Consider the following 18,285-nt stretch of genomic DNA (forward strand, 5'->3'; position numbering starts at 1 on the left):
AAGATTATATGTCAGAGAGGAGCTCCATAGACTGTGTCAGGGAAGGAGTTGAGGCTTCAGTGACTGGAAGAAGCCAACACGTGAAGACCTAGCTGTAAATCATCTTACATGGAAGGAAGGGCACAAGCAAAGGCATTAAGACAGGAATGAGTTAACTGTATCCCTGAAGCAGCAAGAAGCCAGTGTGGCTGGAGCAAAGTCAGTGCAGAGGAAAAGGGTAGGCAATGAGAGCCTGGAGCTAGATCAGCCTGCACAGCACAGTAAGCAGTTTGGACTTTATTGGGTGTGAAATGTGAAGTCTTTCAAGGGTTTTAACTTGGAAAGTGCTTTGGAGAGAAGTGAGGAGTGTTGTATTATATAGTTTATATTTTTTAAAGATTACATTTTTCTAGTTATAGTTATTATAGTTCTAGAAACTATATTTTAGGAAAACCAGATCACCCCAGTTAATAAGAGAAAGCTTTTTACAAAGAATGCCAAGCCATTTCAGACTAAAGAAAAAGAAACTTGGCAACCAAACACAATGTCTTATTCTGAATTTGGCTCTTCGTCCAAAAAAAATTCCATAAAAGATATTGTTGGGATAATTGGCGGCAATTAAATATGGTCTCTAGATTAGACAATATTATTATAGTAAATGTTAAATTTCCTGATTCTAATAACTGATTACAAAAGAGAACAACCTGGCCGGGCACAGTGGCTCACGCCTGTAATCCCAACACTTTGGGAAGCCAAGGCGGGCAGATCACCTGAGGTCAGGAGCTCGAGACCAACCTGGCCAACATGGTGGAACCCCGTCTTTACTAAAAATACAAAAATTAGCCAAGCGTGATGGTGGGCGCCTGTAATCCCAGCTACTCAGGAGGCTGAGGCAGGAGAATCACTTGAACCCAGGAGGTGGAGGTTGCAGTGAGATTGCACCACTGCACTTTAGCCTGGGTGACAGAGCAAGATTCCGTCTGGAAAAAAAAAAAAAAAAAGGAGAACAACCTTATTCTTAAGAAATGCACACTAAACTGTTTAGACACAAGGGGATAATGTCTGCAACTTACTCTCAAATGATTCAGATAAAAATAATATGTACATTTAGGTATATATAAGATGTGTGTGTGTATATATATATAAAAATGTATACACATATAGAGAATGAGAAATGTGCCAAAATATTACCAATCGGTGAATCTAAGTAAAGAGAATTCATTGTATTATTCTTGCAACTTTTCACTGAGTTTGAAGTTATTTCAAAATAGAAAGTATTTACAGTTTAACTTTTTTTGTTTTTTTTAGATGGCATCTTGCTCTGTCACCCAGGCTAGAGTGCAGTGGCACAATCTCAGTGGCCTCCCGGGTTCAAGCGATTCTCCTGTCCCAGCCTCTAGAGTAGCTGGGATGACAGGCAGCTGCCACCATGCCCGGCTAATTTTTTTTTTTAATTTTTAGTAGAGACGGGGTTTTACCATCTTGGCCAGGCTGGTCTTGAACTCCTAACCTCATGATCCACCCGCCTCAGCTTCCCAAAGTGCTGGGATTACAGACATGAGCCACTGCACCTGGCCTACAATTTAATTTTTTTAATTTAAAAAAATTAGCTAAGGGAAGTATAAAAATAACAGAAATAAGAAAATTAGCATTTTATAAGCCCTAACAGAATGTTTGATTCTGGCTAATATATTAGGTAAATGTTTGGTGGGGTACTGACATTTACCCAGCCAAAGTAGTAACATCACACAGATTATTTTCTAGGCTAGAGGTTTACAAACTATAGCCCACTTGGCAAATCAGGCCTACTACCTGTTTTTGTAAATAAAGTTTTATCACAACACGGACATGCCCATTTGTGAATTGATTGTCTATAGTTGTTCTCACACAACATAGTTGAGATGCATGGTTGCAACAGGGACTGTTTAGCCTACAAAGTCTAAAATACTTACAACCTGGCCTTTTAAGAAAAGATTTGCTGGCCAGGTGTGGTGGCTTACGCCTGTAATCCTAGCACTTTGGGAGGCCAAGGTGGGCTGATCACTTGAGGTCAGGAGTTCAAGACCAGGCTGGTCAATGTGATGAAATCACATCTTTGACAGGCGCTGTGGCTCACGCCTGTAATCCCAGCACTTTGGGAGGCTGAGGTGGGCGGATCACAAGGTCAGGAGTTCGAGACCAGCCTGGCCAATATGGTGAAACCCCATTTCTACTAAAAATACAAAAAAAAAAAGAAACTCCATCTCTACTAAAAATACAAAAATTAGCCGGACGTGGTGGTGGGAGCCTGTAATCCCAGCTACTCAGGAGGCTGAGGTAGGAAAATCGCTTGAATCCAAGAGGCAGAGCTTGTAGTGAGCCCAAATCACGCCACTGCACTCCAGTGTGGGCGAAAGAGCAAGACTCTGTCTCAAAAAAAAGAAAAAAGAAAAGATTTGCTAACCCCTGTCTAGTCTCAAGGAGAGCAGACAGTCATCACCACATCCCAGTTGTCAACCTCAGCATTCCTCAGGATGGTTACCCAGGTATGTCTGCTGGAGGATACAATGTGGAGTAGACAACAGCATCTATAATGTACTCTAGCCAAAAATACCTAATTTGAATCCACCCAGTTAAAAGCTATGATACCACAAAGAAGCAACTAGACAAATCCAGAAGATGGTAAATTATGTAGATTCACTGGCTTGTCATCTTCAACAAGACTATCATGAAAACAGAAACTATGGAAAATTAAAAGAGATTCAAGAGAGCCGGGCATGGCGGCTCATGAGATCTCAGCACTATGGGAGGCCGAGGCAAGAAGATCACTTGAACTCAGGGCTTCAAGACCAGTCTGGGCAACACAGTGATACCTCTTCTCTACAAATAATTTAAAAATTAGCTGGGCATTGTGGCACGTGCCTGTAGTTCCAGCTACTCAGGAGGTTGAAGTGAAAGAGTCGCTTGAGCCCAGGCAATCGAGGCTGCAGTGAACAGTGATTGCACCACTGCACCTCCAGCCTGGGTGACAGAGTGAAACTCCATCTGAAAAAAAAAAAAAAGAGGCTCAAGAAACAACAACCAGGCCTGGCGGGGTGTCTCATACCTGTAGTCTCAGTACTTTGGAAAGCTGAAGGGGGTGGATCACTTGAGGTTGGGAGTTCAAGACCAGCCTGGCCAACATGGTGAAACCCCATCTCTACTAAAAACACAAAAATTAGCCAGGCATGTGGCAGGTACCTGTTATCCCAGGTACTCAGGAGGCTGAGGCAGGAGAATCACTTGAACCCTGGAGACAGAGGTTGTGGTGAGCTGAGATCGCGTCACTACACTCCAGCCTGGACAACAGCAAGCCCGTCTCAAAAATGAAATGAAAAGAAACAACAACCTGATGTCATGTGGGACCTAGATTGGGTCTTGCTTTGTTTCTGTTTTTTTGTTGTGACTGCTTTTGTTTGTCTGTTTGTTGAGACAGAGCCTTGCTCTGTTGCCCAGGCTGGAGTGTAGTGACATAATCTCAGCTCACTGCAACCTCTGTCTTCCAGCTTCAAGCAATTCACATGCCTCAGCCTCCAGAGTAGCTGGGACTACAGGTGTGTGCCACCACGCCCTGCTAATTTTTTGTATTTTTACTACAGACAGGGTTTCACCATGCTGGCCAAGCTGGTTTCAAACTCCTGGCCTCAAGTGATCTGCCTGCCTCAGCTTCCCAAAGTGTTGGGATTACAGATGTGAGTCACCGTGCCTGGCGGGTCTTGCTTTGAACAAACCAACTAGAAAGGACATTTGGGGAACAACTGGGATAACTGAAATTGAGGTTAGGTATTAGAAGAAATGAAAATGTATCAACATGGTAAAATTGAGATTAACTGGAAAAAAATCAGATTATGAAATAGTATGTACAGTATAATTTCACCTGGTAAGTATATATGTATATACATACATGAAGTATATATCTCACACTATACTAGAAGGATATACATTGAAGGTTAATCTTTTGGAAATATAAGGATTTTATTTTCTTAATCTGCTTATCTGCTATATCTGACTTTCTACAAAACACATATAAATAATTTTAAATTTTTGAATAATTTTGAATTTTTACTTGTTATTTATTTATTGAGATAGAGTCACTCTGTCACCCAGGCTGGAGTGCAATGATACGAACTTGGCTCACTGCAACCTCTGCCTTCCGGGTTCAAGCGATTCTCCTGCCTCAGCCTCCCAAGCACCTGGAATTACAGGCACGTACCACCATGCCCATCTAATTCTTTTTCTTTTTCTTTTCTTTTTTTTTTTTTTTTTTTGAGACAGAGTCTTGCTCTGTCGCCCAGACTGGAGTGCAGTTGCGCGATCTTGGCTCACTGCAACCTCTGCCTCCCAGGTTCAAGCCATTCTCCTGCCTCAGCCTCCCAAGTAGCTGGGACTACAGGCATGTGCCACCACGCCTGGCTAATTTTTTGTATTTTTAGTAGAGAGAGACGGGGTTTCATCGTGTTAGCTAGGACGGTCTTGAGCTCCTGACCTCGTGATCCACCCGCCCAGGCCTCTCAAAGTGCTGGGATTACAGGCATGAGCCACCTTGCCCAGCAACTTTTTCTATTTTTAGTAAAGACAGGGTTTCACCATGTTGGCCGGTCTGATCTTGAACTCCTGGCCTCAAGTGATCTGCCCACCCTGGCCTCCCAAAGTTCTGGGAATACAAGCGTGAGCCACTGTGCCTGGCCAATTTTAAATTTTTAAATAAATAAATTGCTCTGGCTGCTCTAGATGGATTACACAGGCAATCAAGAGTGGAAGCCGGTTGTCTAGTTGATCAGCAATATGCTTTTCAGTATCTGTTTCCCAAGTCTAGGTGGAAGCCAGATTCTTGCTGGAAATGAGGCTTCTCCTTCATGGGAATCCCACATACATGGCCAAAGAGATCTTATGGCTGGGAGCACAAACTGGGTATGTTAAAGGGCTTGATATTCTCCAGGGTATTTTGTCGTCCAACAAAGCTGGTTAGAGATTTGCACGGGTCCACGGAGCTGCTCAGTAGGGGGAAGATCTGGAGGAGTGCTATCCAGCAGCCTAAAGGCAAGGCACCAGCCCTCTTTGAAGTTATACAAGGGCCCAGCCAGGAAAATCACAAGCACACACACATACCCAACATCAGTTAATGACAAGATGAGAAAGAAAATGTACTTTTAAATTTGATCTTAAAACAATTCACACCTCTTAAAAATTATGCAGAATAAGCTGGGTGTGGTGGCTTATGCCTGTAATCCCAGCACTTTGGGAGGCAGAGGTAGGTGGATTACAAGGTCAGGAGTTCGAGACCAGCCTGGCCAACATGATGAAACCTCGTCTCTACCAAAAATACAAAAATTAGCCAGGCGTGGTGGCACGTGCCTGTAGTCCCAGCTGCTCAGGAAGTTGAGGCAGGAGAATTGCTTGAACCTGGGAGGCAGAGGTTGCAGTGAGCCGAGATGGTGCCACTGCACTTCAGCCTGGGCAACAGAGTGAGACTCTGTCTAAAAAAAGAAAAAATATATATATAATAATAATAAGCAAACTTTGCAGCTTGAGGAATTAAAGTGTTTCACAAACGGAATGAAATCCCTTAGGAAAGCCTAGTGAAGAAAAATGTCAGCTATTACCCTAACTCCGGGAGGTAAGGGAGAGATAGCCAGGCCGCAGAGAGGAGCAGCCAGCAGCCCAACGTCTGGAGAGGTGAATAAAAGGACTCCAGCCGCCTGAGAAGGGATTACATTTTCTGATTGTTGCGAAAAGAATTCCCCTTTCCTAGCTAGTAAGGCCAATTTCTAAGTGAAGCTCAAAACAGAATTGTATGGGAGGCTCAGAATGAGAAGAACAAAGTAAATCCCTGGCAAGGGATTAAGAGTTTCCTCTCCCCCCACCACCCTACGCTACTGCCTGCTATCCTGGAGGCCCAGGAGCCAATCCTCTAAAGAGAATTCTACGAGGGGCAGGAAGAAGTGGATGATAATGCTGAAAGACAGAGCATTGAATATTCACTCATCTGAAAATCCCCAAAGACATTCCTTTCTAAGAAGATGGTCAGAGTAATCCATACTGGCCAACTGATTTAATGTGCCACACTGACAAACCCTTTCCTAAGAATTTATAGCCTCAACTAAAAACAGTTGTTTGGAAAACTGTCAAACTCCTGCAGGGCCCACTTGACATCTGTCTTTGTCAGGTCAGTGAGGAGAATGGCCATTACTTTGAAAAGGCTAAGGGTTTCTTGTTTCCTGCTGCTCCCAGGAGATCTGCAGAGTAAGCGAAGTCTCAAAGCCTCGGTGGTTACCATTAGGCAGAACCCAATAGAAGTCCTCGGGAGACCCGTGTTTAAATTCAGCACTTGCCCAAGGCTGGCTAATCGCTGGAGGTCAGGAGTTCCAGACCAGCCCGGCCAACATGGCAAAACCTCGTCTCTACTAAAAATACAAAAAATTAGCCGAGCACGGTGGCAGGCACCTGTAATTCTAGCTACTTGGGAGGCTGAGGCAGGAGAATGCTTGAACCCTGGAAGGGGAGGTTGCAGTAAGCCAAGATTACACCACCGCACTCCAGCCTGGGCAGCAAAGCAAGACTCCATCTCAAAAAATTAACTAATTAATTAATTAATTCAGTGCTTGCTATTCCATTCCCACCTTCTTGGCCTTTGCCTGGATTTCTGCTACAGCTATCCTGATGCTCTGCTTAGAATTCAATCCCGTGTTCCTGGCCTCACCAGTGTACCCAGCCTCAGCACCAGAATAGTCATCCTCAACACAGCTTTCATTGGGTCCGCCTTGATGAGTTCAGGCAGCAGCGAACACGGAATGTGATGTGGTGGATCAATCCCTGAGAACAGAGCCAAAGCTGCGGTGAAGAGAGACAGCTGACCAAGAGACAGACTGCCCGGGGCAGGACAGGAGGGCAAGACTAGAACAGAGAGTACAAGATCACCCGGAAACATGGCGGCCTGGGTAAGAAGCCGGGAAGGCACGAAAATGTGCAGAACTGGCAGCAAGGACCGTGGCAAAGAGCACAGGATTCAAAGGTATTAATAGAACTAGGCTCACATCCTGGCTCTATCCCTTCTGAACCTCAGTTTTCTTATCTGTAAAATGACACATGAATACCTGCTGCAGTGCACACTGCGATGTGCTTCCCAGACACCTCCCAGGAATGAAGGACTCAGTCTCCCTCTGCTGAGAGTGCTGGGTTAGTCCTCTCTGAGGATTGGCTGAAGAAGACTGCCCCACCCAAGGTCACACCTTCTTTCTGGGGCCGCCCACAGCCAATGACGGAACAATAGGGGAGGAACAAATGCCCAGCCCTACCCCCAACGTGAGGCAACTGCGGGAATCTTCAGCTACTGAATCCTCCCGGGGTCGGGGAGTAGTGTTGGGGTTACGTCAGTCCCCTCTTCAGTTCGGCTTCCTGACGCTCTCTTCCAGTGTGGAACGCAGGCGCACGGTTTGCTCTCTGAGTCCGCTTCCTGAGCAGCCCAGCCTGCCACAGCCATCTCATCCAATCATGAGGTTCCGTTAACCTAGTTTTGTTTTGTTTTGTTTTGTTTGTTTTTTATTGTTTATTCTTCATTTGTTTTGAGGCAAGGTCTCACTCTGTTACTTAGGCTGGAGTGCAGTCGCACGATCTCGGCTCACTGCAATCTCCACCTCCTGGGTTCAAGAGATTCTCATGCCTCAACCTCCAGAGAAGCTGGAATTACAGGCATGTGCCACCACTCCAGGCTAATTTTTGTATTTTTTGGTAGAGATAGGGTTTCACCATATTGGCCATGCTGGTCTGGAACTCCTGACCTCAGATGATCTGCCGGCCTCAGCCTCCCAAAGTGCTGGGATTACAGGCATGAGCCACCAAGCCTGGCCCGTGAACTATTAATAGTAAATGTAAAGCATCCAGCCACAACACGTGGTATAGGCTGAGTATCCCTAACCCGAAAATCCGAAATCCGAAATGTTCCAAAATCCAAAACTTTTTGAGAGCCAACATAACACCGCAAGTGGAAAATTCCATACCTGACTTCACATGACAGGTCACAGTGAAAATGCAGGTGCACAACCCAGTTTATTTAACATACCCAAGGAACAAAGACCCTCCTAGTGCCCTTCAGCTGCACTAGGTGCAGGCTGGACGCACCAAGGGCAGGTTCCCCTCAATGATGTCCCACGTGGATCCAAGACCTATGTGCATTATTTATTGCAATTTTTTAACTTATTCTCTGCTCTATGGTATAAAAATATTGAAAGATAATCAAATTATTGAAAGAGGGAAAGTTCTTTTTTGCACAAGTACAATATAAAAAATGCTAATGGAATAACAGAATTACAAAATCATCATTTTTCAACACCTGATGACATAATGAATGTAGGCACTGAACTTTAATATCTCCTGAAGCAATCAGATGAAAAGCTGATGAGGAACTTCATAAGGAAGGGGTCACAGCAACAATTCCTGAACTCATTTGCCCATCTTTTTGTTTGTTTGTCTTTGTTTTTAATTTTTGGTTCTGTAAATGGTGTCTGTGTTACCCAGGCTACAGTGAAATGGCATGATCATGGCTCACTGCAGTTTCAGACTCCAAGGCTCAAGCAATCCTCTCACCTTGGCCTCCCAAAGAGCTGTGATTACAGGCATGAGCCACTGTGCCAGGCCAACTGCCCAGTGTTAATATCAGTAAAACTGAGACAATCAGATGACATTATGTACACACAAGGCAAAAGGAGAGTCAAAAATAATATAAGTAGTTTATTTGGGCCAAGTTTGAGGATTGCAACCTGGAAGCATAAATTCAAATTGCCTTGAATATATGCTCTGGTTAGCAGCAATTACAAGTGGATTTTTAAAGGAAAAAAGAAGAGGCAGTTTCTAAATTGTTTACCAAGAATTTACAGTAAAATAACACAAGCTAGCCGGGTACGGTGGCTCATGCCTGTAATCCCCGCACTTCGGGAGGCCAAAGCATGCAGATCACGAGGCCAGGATATCGAGACCATCCTGGCTAACACAGTGAAACCCCATCTCTACTAAAAATGCAAAAAATTAGCTGGGCGTGGTGGCATATGCCTGTAGTTTCAGGAACTTGGGAGGCTGAGGCAGGAGAATGGCTTGAACCCGGGAGGTGGAGGTTGCAGTGAGCAGAGAACGCGCCACTTTGTGTGTGTGTGTGTGTGTGTGTGTGTGTGTGTGTGTGTGTGTGTGTGTCCAGCCTGGGCGACAGAGTGAGACTCCACCTCAAAACAAACAAAACATAAGCTATTGATTGGCAATATGTTGTTTTTGTATCACAAATTCCAGGAACATGAGAATAATGGGTAAGGCAGCTAGTCAGGAAACTACAGGAAAGAAAAGAAAGAACAAAATGTCATTAAACAATGGGCCGTGCTGGGATTACAGGTGATTTGTAATCCCAGTACTTTGGGAGGCCGAGGCAGGCGGATTACAAGGTCAGGAGTTCGAGACCAGCCTGGCCAACATGGCAAAACCCCGTCTCTACTAAAAATACAAAAAATAGCTGGGCGTAGTGGTGAGCACCTGTAATCCCAGCTACTCCGGAGGCTGAGGCAGTAGAATTTCACTTGAACCCAGGAGGCGGAGGTTGCAGTGAGCTGAGATCGTGCCATTGCACTCCAGCCAGGCAACACAGTGAGACTCCATCTCAAAAAAAAAAGAAAAGACATACTGAAACTACAAGCTGAACAGAATTAAGAAAGCCTTGAAGACTACAGAAAGTGCCAACAAGCAGACAAACAAACTGAAGGAGTTTTATGGACAAGCGTTATGCCGTTTGGAATGCTATGATGCATGCTTAGCAGTATACAGAGATCTCACCTGAAACTCCCAAGATGATTATGATGAGGAAAGGAAAACAAACCTTTCAGCAGTTGTTACTCCCCAAAGCAATTGGGGAAAAGTTCCAGAGAACTTGGGCCTCCAAGAAGGCACACATGAGCTGTGCTACAACACTGCATGTGCACTGATTGGACAAGGCCAGCTGAACCAGGCCATGAAAATCCTACAAAAAGCTGAAGATCTTTGCCGCTGTTCATTATCAGAAGACTCTGATGGGACTGAGGAAGACCCACAGGCAGGACTGGCCATCATTCATTGTCAGATGGCCTATATTCTGCAGCTTCGGGGTTGAACAGAGGAGGCTTTGCAACTTTACAGTCAAATAATAAAACTGAAACCAACAGATGTGGGATTACTAGCTGTAATTGCAAATAACATCATTACCATTAACACGGACCAAAACATCTTTGACTCCAAGAAGAAGGTGAAATTAATCAATGCAGAAAGAGTGGAGTTTGAGCTTTCCAAGAAACAACTACAAGCTATAGAATTTAACAATGCTTTACTTGCTATGTACACAAACCAGGCCAATTAATGTCACAAAATATCCACCAGTTTATAGTCCCAAAGTCCCGAGCATCTCCCACCTGTGTTAATCCAAGCTGCCCAGGTTTGCCTGGAAAGCAGCACACAAAAACAATAGAGCTGCTTCAGGAATTTTCAGATCAATATCCAGAAATGCAGCTGAAATGAAGCTGATCATGGCACAGCTGAAAATTTCTCAAGGTAATATTTCTAAGCTTGTGTAATATTGAGAAGCATAGAGGAGTTAGAGCAGAAACCAGGCATGGTGTCTGTATTCGTGATCATGTATCGCCATGAAGAAGAGATTGATATTGCCATTGAGGTCTTCACACAAACTATTCAGTGGTGTCAAAACCATTGGCCCAAATCTCCTGCTCATTTGTCCTTGATAAAAGAAGCTGCAAACTTCAAATTCAAATATAAACAGAAGAAGGAGGTAATTAGTGACCTAGAATAGCAATAGAAACAAAATCCAAAAGATTTTTACACCCTGGCACAGCTTATTTCTGCTTACTCACTTGTAGATCCAGAGAAAGACAGAGCTCTTTGTGAACACTTGTCATTATCAGAAAGCATGTCTCTAAAAGTAGATGTCAAGGCTCTTGAAAATTCTCCTGGTGCTACATACATTTGGAAGAAGGGTGGAAAAGTTACTGGAGATGGTCAACGAAAGGGGCAAGGGTGGGGAAATTTGAAAAAGAGAAAAAGACGGGAAAATTGCCTAAGAATTCTGATGCAAAAGTTACCCCAGATCCAGAAAGATGGCTACCAATGCAAGAACATTCTTATTACAAGGGAAGAAAGAAGGGTAAAAGTAAGGATCAGATTGGAAAAGGGACCCAGGGAGCAACTGCAGGAACTTCATCAGAACTGGATGCCAGAAAAACTGTGAGCAGCCCACCCACCTCCCCAAGACCTGGCAGTGCAGCGACACTATCTGCCTCTACAAGTAACATCATACTCCCAAGACACAGAAACCTGCAGGGGCTCCAGCAACAAAAAAGAAACAGCAACAGAAAAAGAAGAAAGGTGGAAAAGGTAGCTGGTGATGAGAATATTCTTGTTGCAGGCTGTTTTTTAAACTAGTCTCAGGAATATAATTTGAAACTAGTCTAGGAATGTAATAAAGGTAACACACCAAGAAGAAGAATAAAAAAAAAGAAGAGGCTGCAGTGCGCTATGAATGAACCACCACACTCCAGCCTGGGCAACAGAGAGAGATTCCATCTAAAACAAAAAGTTCATTTAAGTTTTATAGGAAAATCACTGAAGGTTCAAAAGACAAACTATTCACTCAAAAGGAAATGATCTCACAAGGCTTAAATGTCTTCTAATCTAATCCAATGCTGGCTGACAGAATCAAATGTGGTGTGACTATTTTTAATTATAGGCTTGATTTCTCCCTAAAATCAGAGAAAATAGGGTTGGAGTCCATATGGGAAGGAGAAAGAAGGGATAAAAGATGAGGAAGGCAAAGGCCAGATCATGGAAGGCTCTTATATCATCCCCAAATATTTGGAACAGGGGCCACAGGAAAAAAAAAAAAAAAAGGAACCCCCAAAAATGACATGATCATTCTGACAGTCATTTTAGAAAAATGACTCTGTCAGGGCCAGGCGTGGTGGCTCACGTCTGTAATCCCAGCACTTTGGGAGGCTCAGGTGGGCGGATCACATGAGGTCAGGAGTTCAAGACCAGCCTGGCCAACATGACAAAATCTCATCTCTGCTAAAAATACAAAAATTAGCTGGGCGTCATGGTGGGTGCCTGTAATCCCAGCTGCTTGGGAGGCTGAGGCATGAGAATCGCTTGAACCTGGAGGCGGAGGTTGCGGTGAGCTTAAATCACACCACTGCCCTCCAGCCTGGGGCCACAGAGTGAGACCTTGTCTCAAAAAAAAAAAAAAAAAAAAAAAAGAAAAGAAAAATGACTGTCAGGAATACGGAGGATACATTAAAATGCAGAAAAAAATAGGGCAAGAAGACCACTTAAGAGAATAATCCAGATTTTGTTAAATATTTGTATGTGCAAAGACAAGAAGAGGGGAGTCTCTCATCTTTCTGGTTTAAGATCCTAGGTGTATGGGGAAGTCACCAACCAAGGAAGGGAGAAACGCAGGGTCACCTAGGGATGCAGAGTTTGGTTGCAGAAGCCTGCCTTAGATCCCAGGGCTGCCACTCCCAGCTGTAGCACCTTGGGTTTGTGGGAGAGTTCCTTTTTTTTTTTTTTTCTTTTTAACACATTTTTTTTTTTCTTTTTAATACATTGTAGCAGCCAGATCAACTTCATCATTTACAAAGGGTTGTCCTAAGGATTACTTGAGGAAATACATGTAGAAACACTGAAAATACTGCCTGGAATCTAGTAAGCTTATAGAATCATTGTCTGTTGTTACTCTTGTCACCATGCAACATAAAAGAGGAACCCGGCTGGGGGATGGGGGGAAGATAAAGAGTTCTGTTTAAGGGCATGTTAGGTTTCAAATAACCTCAGGTCTTTAGGGACCTCCCAGAAAGGATGTCCAGGGAGTAGTTCTCTGTCAGGGTCTAGCTCAGGAGAAAGATGTGGGGCGGGGGTATTATCCGGGAGTTAGCATGCAGTTGAAAGCTCATGTGAGGGGAGGGAATTACCTAGGAAACATCAGGGAATCCAGCATCAGCAATGGAAGTGGAGTGGAGGGGAGAGACTTGGGGCTGAGGTCTCTGACATTGAGGTCAAGGAAGCAGGTGAGCCTAGCCTGGAATCTACTCTCCTGGAGTTTGAACTGCCTAGAGTGGTGGTGCCATGAAATAGAAGACCTAACAAAAGCTAAGTGCTTCACTGACTATGAGGGAATAACCAGAGAGGTGACCTGGGGAAGGAGAAAAGGGAAGAAAATGCCAACAGGTTTTCTCCTCCAGATGAAGATCTAGAAGCAGTGGGAAACAATGAGGACATTGAACCAAACCCTTCAGTTAGTGCATTTTTCACACAGGTTATAACAAAATTGATTGGATGACATTCCCATCCTGAGAATTTCCTGATTACCATAATTACGTCTCATCCTTTCATCTTTTTAATTGACCATTTACAAACCACTTTCAGGGGTACAGGGCCACATAATCAAACCTAATGCCGACGAATAAATAAAATGTTTCTTTCATATCTAATAATACGTAGATGTCCTAGAACTACAACCCTGTTTTTAATTGACTGACATTTAAAGCCTGAAATTTTTATTTCTGTATAAAAAAAAGAGAACTTTGAGACAGTCCCTAAGGCGGCAATTCGTTTTCACACGTTTTAAAAACATATTCCACACTCCCTTCCGCCTCCGCTCTCCTCCCTCCTCGGATCTCGTTTCATCAGCTACGAATCTCGCGAGAAGTCAAGTTCTCATGAGTTCTCCCAGAAGCCACCGCTCTTCCTCTTTCCCTAAGCGGCCTGAGGTGAGTGAGTGTCTTGTGGTGTTCCCGGGGCTGAATCCTCCTGCCATCGCCGCCATCCTGGCCTCTGGGGCGTCGGCCTCCAGGTCCCCGGGAGGAGAACTCCCAGAGCTACTAAATCCTCGCTGGAGGCGGTGGTTTCTTATGCGGGGGGACGTGGCGGAGGGCCCAACTTTGGGATCCGGGGCCGGTCGGTCTTTGAAGTCCGCAGAGGGACGTGATGGGCGGGAATGGGACGACCGGGCTCCTTCACTGGTGGAGCCGCCTGTGGTGCGTGCGGACTCCGGAGATCCAGTGTCCAGTGGTGAGTGATGGCCGAATACGCGTCACATTTGTGGCCGCAACGAGGAAAAGTTTTGGGGGAAATAAAGTCGGGTGGAGGCTTTACACATTTCTACAAGAGTGCTGCGTACCGGAGGGTTCTTAACGTGGGTCATAGCCCGAAGGTGTTGGGAGAGACCTGCAGCCCTGACAGCAAAGGGGTTTCTGTAGAGCGGGAGGGAGGAGGTAGAGGGTTGTAGTTGAGTTGTGCCATGCGGATGCGTCGAGTCATTTTACGCCTGGAAGATCCAGCATTGGATTGAAACAGGCTGTATTTTCTTCCAAAGGGTAGACTGGATTGGTGAGGTCCGTGTGGCTACTTTTGTGGAAGCAGTGCTGTAGTTACTGGCAGATAAAAGGGAAGAAAGCCCTGGGTGGAGGAAAGGATGGCTGCGATGATGGCATTTCTTAGGACACCTTTGGATTAATCATGAAAACAACTACTCTCTGAGCAGCTGTTCGAATCGTCTAATACTTGTCTAATAACTCGTATACCGAGTTACTGTAAGTACCTATTGACACAATTACACTGTACTTTCCTCCAGGTAATCTGTGAAAATGGTTCGCTATTCACTTGACCCGGAGAACCCCACGAAATGTAAGTGGACCAGGAGATAGATACCTATTTCCTACTTGGGGGTTGGCATAAGATGCCAAAACTTAACCAAAACGTTTTTTATTTTCTAGCATGCAAATCAAGAGGTTCCAATCTTCGTGTTCACTTTAAGGTATGCGATTCATAGTTGTGATCCAACAGTTCCTCATGTTACACTCAAAAAAGGTAGCTGCGGTGATGACTTTCTTAGGACACCTTTGGATTTACCGTGAAAATTAATAAATTCTGAGCGGCCACCTTATATTTAGGCATTGATCATCGGGGTGTAAGGATGTAGGGTTTGTGAAATTGAGTAAAAGTACCAGAAAGACATTTGAAAACCTAGGGTGCAGACCACGATGGGAAATGTTAATGGTACTACATGATGATGGAATAAATAGAGTTTGGGGGTTTTGTCTAGCTTCAACGAAGTTTCCCTGGGTTTTAGTCACAAGGGCTTTTTTTGTTAGTTTGTTTTTTGTTTCTGAGATGGAGTCTTGCTTTGTTACCCAGGTTGGAGTACAGTGGTACGATCTCGGCTCACTGCATCTTGCATCTCCTGGGTTCATGCAATTCTTCCTTAGCCTCCTGAGTAGCTAGGATTACAAGCATGCACCACCACGCCTGGCTAATTTTTGTATTTTTAGTAGAGACAGCGTTTCACCATATTGGTCAGGCTGGTCTTGAACTCCTGACTTCACCCACCTCAGCCTCCCAAAGTGCTGGGATTACAGGTGTGAGCCACCATGCCTGGCCTAGTCACAAGTTTTTTTAATTGCCTTGCCCCCAAAGAATAGAAATAACTTGACATTTTGAAAAGCCAAAAATTTCACATTTACTTTAAAAAGTAAAAAATGCTTTGATCTAGTTAACCAACACTTTATTCTTCACTCTTAGAACACTCGTGAAACTGCCCAGGCCATCAAGGGTATGCATATTCGAAAAGCCACGAAGTATCTGAAAGATGTCACTTTACAGAAACAGTGCGTACCATTCCGACGTTACAATGGTGGAGTTGGCAGGTGTGCCCAGGTGAGAATTCTTAGTTGCCATTTGAAGAGACAAAATTTAATGGAAAAGTGATGGGATAGGATAAGAATGCCTAAGATCTGTGCCGATAAACCTATTTCTGGTTGCTGTAATGACAGAGGACACCTTGGATTGATGGTGAAATAAACCATGTTCTGAGAAGCCATGATGTCGGATCAAATAGATTCATCTTGGCTGTAATGTTAATTTAAATCAAGGAAAATGACTAATCTCCATTTTCTTTCAGGCCAAGCAGTGGGGCTGGACACAGGGTCGGTGGCCCAAGAAGAGTGCTGAATTTTTGCTGCACATGCTTAAAAATGCAGAGAGTAATGCTGAACTTAAGGTACCCAAACCATTAATATCCTGTGCAACTTGGGTGGTTTAATTAATGTTGGCTGTTCAGATCTATGTCCTTGATTTTAAAATTTTTACCTCCAGTTTCCACGGAACTAAATTATTTCCTTTTTTTTTTTTTTTTGGAGTCCCTTTATGGCAGAATTCTGTGAAGATCCAGAAGCGTGCCTCTGTGGTCTCTTTAAGCCTAACATTTAGTATTTCTGTTTTTCTGCTGTCTTTTTTACACTGGAGGTACTTTACCAAGGGCTTTTAACCCTTTTTGTGCCATACACCTTTTTGGTAGTATGGTTAATTATCAAAGTTATTGCCTTGGCAGTGATTAATGTGGTTTGTGACCTGCCTTCATAAAGAAGAGCCATGTTACATTTCGGAAAGAAATTGTTTAAAATTTCAACAAGTGTAAACAATGATAAACTTGTGTTGACAAAACACAAATTTCTCCATTTTGTATATTACCCATTAGCCTTTTGCATTTGAAGGTCTGGGCCAGAACTGAAATTAGGTTAGGTCTGTATTGCTCCAAACCTTGTAAGCCATGCTGAGAAATTCTGTTTATCATCAAGACTTTGAATTGGGTTCTACCTTACCCCTCAGCTCTCCACTGTCTTAACGATTTTTGGGAAGGCCACTCATAGACAATGTATTTAGCACACTGAGTCTGGTGACAATTTAGACACAAAGGTGAAGGCAGACAGTTGCTTAAAAACATGCTGTTTGAAGAATAAAAGGATTGCCTTTCAGAAATGATTTCATTGAGGCAGGACTTTGGAACAAGGCTGGGAATTCATATTTACCAAAGATAGTTGGTGGTGGTTTACTAATTAAGGATGTTCCTGGTTTCATTCTCCTTCCTTTCTTCCCAAGGGTTTAGATGTAGATTCTCTGGTCATCGAGCATATCCAAGTGAACAAAGCACCTAAGATGCGCCGACGAACCTACAGAGCTCATGGTCGCATTAACCCATACATGAGCTCTCCCTGCCACATTGAGATGATCCTTACTGAAAAGGAACAGATTGTTCCTAAACCAGAAGAGGAAGTTGCCCAGAAGAAAAAGGTAAATTAGTAGTTGCTCAGTTTTGTTTGTGATAGTAGAAAGATTTGTGGTTGCTGTGATGACTATCTTAGGACACCTTTGGAATAACTATGAAAGAAAACTATTCTGAGCAACCCTTTCACCTATCTTATTTTGGCTTTTGTGAGTTTGTTTCTTGACTAATAATAAAGGGTAGTTTTATATTCAGTACATCAGGCCTGTATGATTATCTGCTGATGGCCCCACTTACATGTACATAGCCACTTCAAAACCTCTTTTTTTTTTTGGATGGAGTCTTGCTCTGTCCCCCAGGCTGGAGTGCAGTGGTGCGATCTCAGCTTACTGCAAGCTCCGCCTCCCGGGTTCACGCCATTCTCCTGCCTCAGCCTCCCAAGTAGCTGGGACTACAGGTGCCACGTCTGGCTAATTTTTTGTATTTTTAGTAGAGATGAGGTTTCACCGTGTTAGCCAGGGTGGGCTCGATCTCCTGACCACGTGATCCGCCTGCCTCAGCCTCCCAAAGTATTGGGATTACAGGCGTGAGCCACTGTGCCCGGCCAAGAAGCTTGTTTTCAGTAATTGATCGCATTCAGTTCTTTCAAGTCAAGAACCTGATTGATTCTGTACACTTCTCTTTATACCTAATGAACTTCTGTTCTGTTGATTTCTACCATTTAAGTATTTTCCCCCTTAGTCCTTAACAACTGCGTTTCCTGCCTCCAGAATAAGCTGAAGTCCTCCAAGATTTACTGTGGGTTTCTCTAAGAAACTTAACACTCTATTTTTCTTTCCCCAGATATCCCAGAAGAAACTGAAGAAACAAAAACTTATGGCACGGGAGTAAATTCAGCGTTAAAATAAATGTAATTAAAAGGAAAAGAATGTTGGTTGTCTTTATTAGTGAATGTATTTCAGGTGTCCTTAGAAGATGAATCAAATGAGAATTTTTAGGATTGGAATTACAAACACAGATTGCTTACCCTGCACCATTAAAAACCATTTTCATGGTTGGGCACAGTGGCTCATTTCTATAATCCCAGCACTTTGGGAGGTGGAGGCTGGCTGCTTGAGCCCAGGAGTTCAAGCCCAGCCAGGGCAACATGACAAGAACCCTGTCTTTAAAAATAATACAAAAATTAAGTGTGGTGTCGCTTCCATGTAGTCCCA

The 18,285-nt window shown here is 43.8% G+C and overlaps 2 protein-coding genes, 1 long non-coding RNA gene, 3 other non-coding genes and 1 pseudogene across 7 annotated transcripts in view; 6 read left to right on the plus strand and 1 right to left on the minus strand.

Annotated features, from left to right (window-relative positions):
• Positions 1-7,187, minus strand: part of LOC126941331 (uncharacterized) — a 38,317-nt gene extending 31,130 nt beyond the window's left edge. For both annotated transcript variants that reach the window (XR_007721251.1, XR_007721252.1), the window contains exon 1: positions 7,092-7,187. This is a non-coding gene — a long non-coding RNA (uncharacterized LOC126941331). The remainder of the gene's footprint in view (positions 1-7,091) is intronic.
• Positions 1-18,285, plus strand: part of C18H18orf32 (chromosome 18 C18orf32 homolog) — an 88,225-nt gene that overhangs the window by 61,901 nt on the left and 8,039 nt on the right. The window lies entirely within an intron of this gene.
• On the plus strand, positions 7,279-11,439 carry LOC126941092 (signal recognition particle subunit SRP72-like; annotated as a pseudogene).
• Positions 13,697-17,997, plus strand: RPL17 (ribosomal protein L17). Its single transcript, XM_050767779.1, has 7 exons — positions 13,697-13,781; positions 14,645-14,697; positions 14,787-14,827; positions 15,592-15,726; positions 15,971-16,069; positions 16,948-17,139; positions 17,915-17,997. The coding sequence occupies exons 2-7, from the start codon at positions 14,658-14,660 to the stop codon at positions 17,960-17,962; spliced, it is 555 nt and encodes a 184-aa protein (XP_050623736.1). The 5' UTR covers positions 13,697-13,781; positions 14,645-14,657; the 3' UTR covers positions 17,963-17,997.
• LOC126941586 (small nucleolar RNA SNORD58) lies at positions 14,490-14,555 on the plus strand. Its single transcript, XR_007721370.1, has one exon. It is a non-coding gene; the product is annotated as a small nucleolar RNA SNORD58 (small nucleolar RNA).
• LOC126941584 (small nucleolar RNA SNORD58) lies at positions 14,885-14,949 on the plus strand. Its single transcript, XR_007721368.1, has one exon. It is a non-coding gene; the product is annotated as a small nucleolar RNA SNORD58 (small nucleolar RNA).
• LOC126941585 (small nucleolar RNA SNORD58) lies at positions 17,190-17,253 on the plus strand. Its single transcript, XR_007721369.1, has one exon. It is a non-coding gene; the product is annotated as a small nucleolar RNA SNORD58 (small nucleolar RNA).

The sequence above is a fragment of the Macaca thibetana genome, chromosome 18, assembly GCF_024542745.1.
Source record: "Macaca thibetana thibetana isolate TM-01 chromosome 18, ASM2454274v1, whole genome shotgun sequence".
In the NCBI taxonomy this organism is placed as follows: domain Eukaryota; kingdom Metazoa; phylum Chordata; class Mammalia; order Primates; family Cercopithecidae; genus Macaca; species Macaca thibetana.